Source organism: Lipotes vexillifer, unplaced genomic scaffold (genome assembly GCF_000442215.2).
Source record: "Lipotes vexillifer unplaced genomic scaffold, Lipotes_vexillifer_v1.1 scaffold986, whole genome shotgun sequence".
Lineage (NCBI taxonomy): Eukaryota > Metazoa > Chordata > Mammalia > Artiodactyla > Lipotidae > Lipotes > Lipotes vexillifer.
In genome coordinates, this window is record NW_006784900.1 from 276,894 (window position 1) to 279,444 (window position 2,551).

The 2,551-nt window shown below is 53.4% G+C and overlaps 1 protein-coding gene across 1 annotated transcript in view; it reads right to left on the minus strand.

The window, feature by feature from the left end:
• Window positions 1-2,551, minus strand: part of UBASH3B (ubiquitin associated and SH3 domain containing B) — a 140,418-nt gene that overhangs the window by 28,260 nt on the left and 109,607 nt on the right. The window contains exons 3-4 of the mRNA XM_007457041.1: window positions 1,833-2,019; window positions 277-475 (exon numbers count right to left, since the gene is read on the minus strand). Of these exons, the coding sequence (XP_007457103.1) occupies window positions 277-475; window positions 1,833-2,019 (386 nt within the window). The remainder of the gene's footprint in view (window positions 1-276; window positions 476-1,832; window positions 2,020-2,551) is intronic.

The window sequence follows — 2,551 nt, forward strand, 5'->3', positions numbered from 1 at the left end:
CGGGATCTTCCCGGCCCGGGGCACGAACGCGCACCCCCCGCATCGGCAGGTGGACTCTCAACCACTGCGCCACCAGGGAAGCCCTGAATATTTTTTAAAGGGGCAAGAGGTGTGGGGTCCTGCGGGAAACGGCTGTGTTCTTGGGCACGTTCTGCCCATTCCTGTAGGACCCTCTACCTTCCGACTCCACCCTCCTCCACAATCAGTTCCTGTCCCTTTCCTGCCCGACTTTCCAATTCCCAGGGCCCAGGGCAGGCCTGGCAGCTGGCAGCTCACCGGTTTTGGAGGCAGCCTCCGCAGCAAAGTCGGCGGCAAACTTCTTGAGGACCTCTGCGCTGTCTTCCTTCACAAAGAGGCCGATGAAGTTGGAGGAGGTATAGAGCTCCAGGGGCAGCGGGGCTGAGAACTTACATTTCCAGCGACTGACGGTGGTCTGCAGGGCTTCCCCCAGGGCATCCACCTTGCTGTCCTCACACTGGCAGGGAAACAAGAGGCTTCGTTCAGAGACAAGGGGAGATGTCTGCCGCTACTTACCTTTGGCATCCTGTGCCCAGAGCTGGAGGCTGCTAACTGAACCATCATTCCTGTCTGTGAGCAGGGAGAAGACCTGCAGCCCCCCAATTATCTGGAAATGGATTATCCAACCAGTCAATTAAACTGGGGCGATGGACAACCTCTCCCCTCCCTCTCTCCCTGCTCCGATGTGCTCCTCTGAGCCCCGCCAGAATGCAGTAGGGCTGGTCCAGCAGAAAGCAAGCATGAGGGACGTGCCAAGAGAGTGTACAGCACCCCACGATAAGTTGTTGTGTGTTTTCTACAGTTTTGCATCGTTTGCGCCTTTTCTATTCCACTTACATGATCCAAGGTTGACTCTACCTCCACCCCCATGATCCTTGGGAAGAATGAGGCTCCAAGAGCTGCAATATCCTCATCCTCCCCCCGCCTCCCCAGAGCACGAGAAGAAACAATGAGAGTGTCTAAAACTCTGAATGCTTTTGAGAAAGATCCTGGATGACTAAGAGGAAATGATCATCATTTTCATCTTCAGCATGAATGGTAAAAGAGAAGGCGTTAGGAACATATTTTCACCTATAAAAGGTGGAGATGGGGGAGAATATGAATGAGATTCTGGAAAAACAACCCCAAATATTAGAAAAACATATTGTCTTAAAATGCTACCATTCTGCTTCATTGTGACTATAGCTGTGGACACATCAATTCTTCTCCATCTCTGCAGAGAACCAAAGTAGATGCAATATGTTTACATTTATTGGAACGAGAGGGATTTGATTCAGTCTCTGCAAAAGCTTCATGACAGCTAGAATTATGGGCTAGGTAACTATAGCAGGGGAAATGTATCCTAGCCATCTCTAGAAAGATCTAGCACGGCAAAACCTGTGGATGGTGTGCAGGAGGCTAAAGTCGCTCCCCCCATCTGTAGACTACGTTTTCCATCCCCAGCTCTCTAATGTCTGCTCTTTCCTCGTGAGAGGGGAGGGAGATGACAGACAGGAGAAGCTAGGTTAGGGAATCCATTCCCCTTGTGGCTACCAGACCAGTGTGTCACCCAGTGGGTCAGGCTCGTCCCTGGGTGTTGAGGAGCACACGGTCATCACGATGCCACACCAGACCCAGGGTGCACCTAGGTCTCGGCAGGTGTTAGAAAGAGGACCAGGGTGAGCAGCCGTGGACCTCACTGATTCCTCAAAGGCTCACCCAACTCTGGAGCCCGTGACTGTTTCTACCAACATCCTGAGAGGCTCCCAGCTTTGACTCCAGTCCCCCGGGGCTGGAGGGATGCAGGCACCCCAGGGTGGGGGGCTGCGGCTCACCATGAAGAACTGGCAGAGAGTGATGTGAGGGAAGATGTTGTGCGCCTTGTTCTTGCCGCAGATCTGCTTCGACTGCTGCCAGAAGTCGGAGAGCTTCTGCGCTAAGGGGCCGGTGGGGCGGAGGTAGAGGACGTACTCTCGGGGCAGGGGGTCATCCAGGAAGGGGTCGCCGACGTGTGAGAACAACCTGCCAGAGAGAGGGGGGCCGAGCACGCTTCACTTGAGAACAGTGGAAGCAAAGGGAGAACTGACATCAAGGTCCATCCTGGGCAGCCTCCACCCCACCAAGCACCGCGAGCCGGGAGGGTTTTCAGTTTTGTACTTTAAAAATCCACCCCTCGAAGCTCACACTTTATAACCAACTCTCAGATGCACCAACTTCTCTACCCCTGCCTGTCCTATTGCATGGGCATCCCACGACCTCCTAAAAAAATCCTAAGGCCGCTCTCCAGGAAGCGTTTCGGATCAACCCCAAATCCTTTCCCAGGCCACCTGTACTGTTGCAGCCCGGCCTGTCCCTCCAGCTTCGTCTAGGATTAAACGCGTGTGCCTCCAAAGATGAGGGAAGCTTGGAGGGTCGCCTTGTGGGGTCAGCCCTGGGTAGCGATATCCTAGAAGGTAAGTAAGTAGGATATTTCTAAATCCATTTGCCCCATATCTAGGGTGGATCTTTTTTTTTTTTTTTTTTGCGGTACGCGGGCCTCTCACTGTTGTGGCCT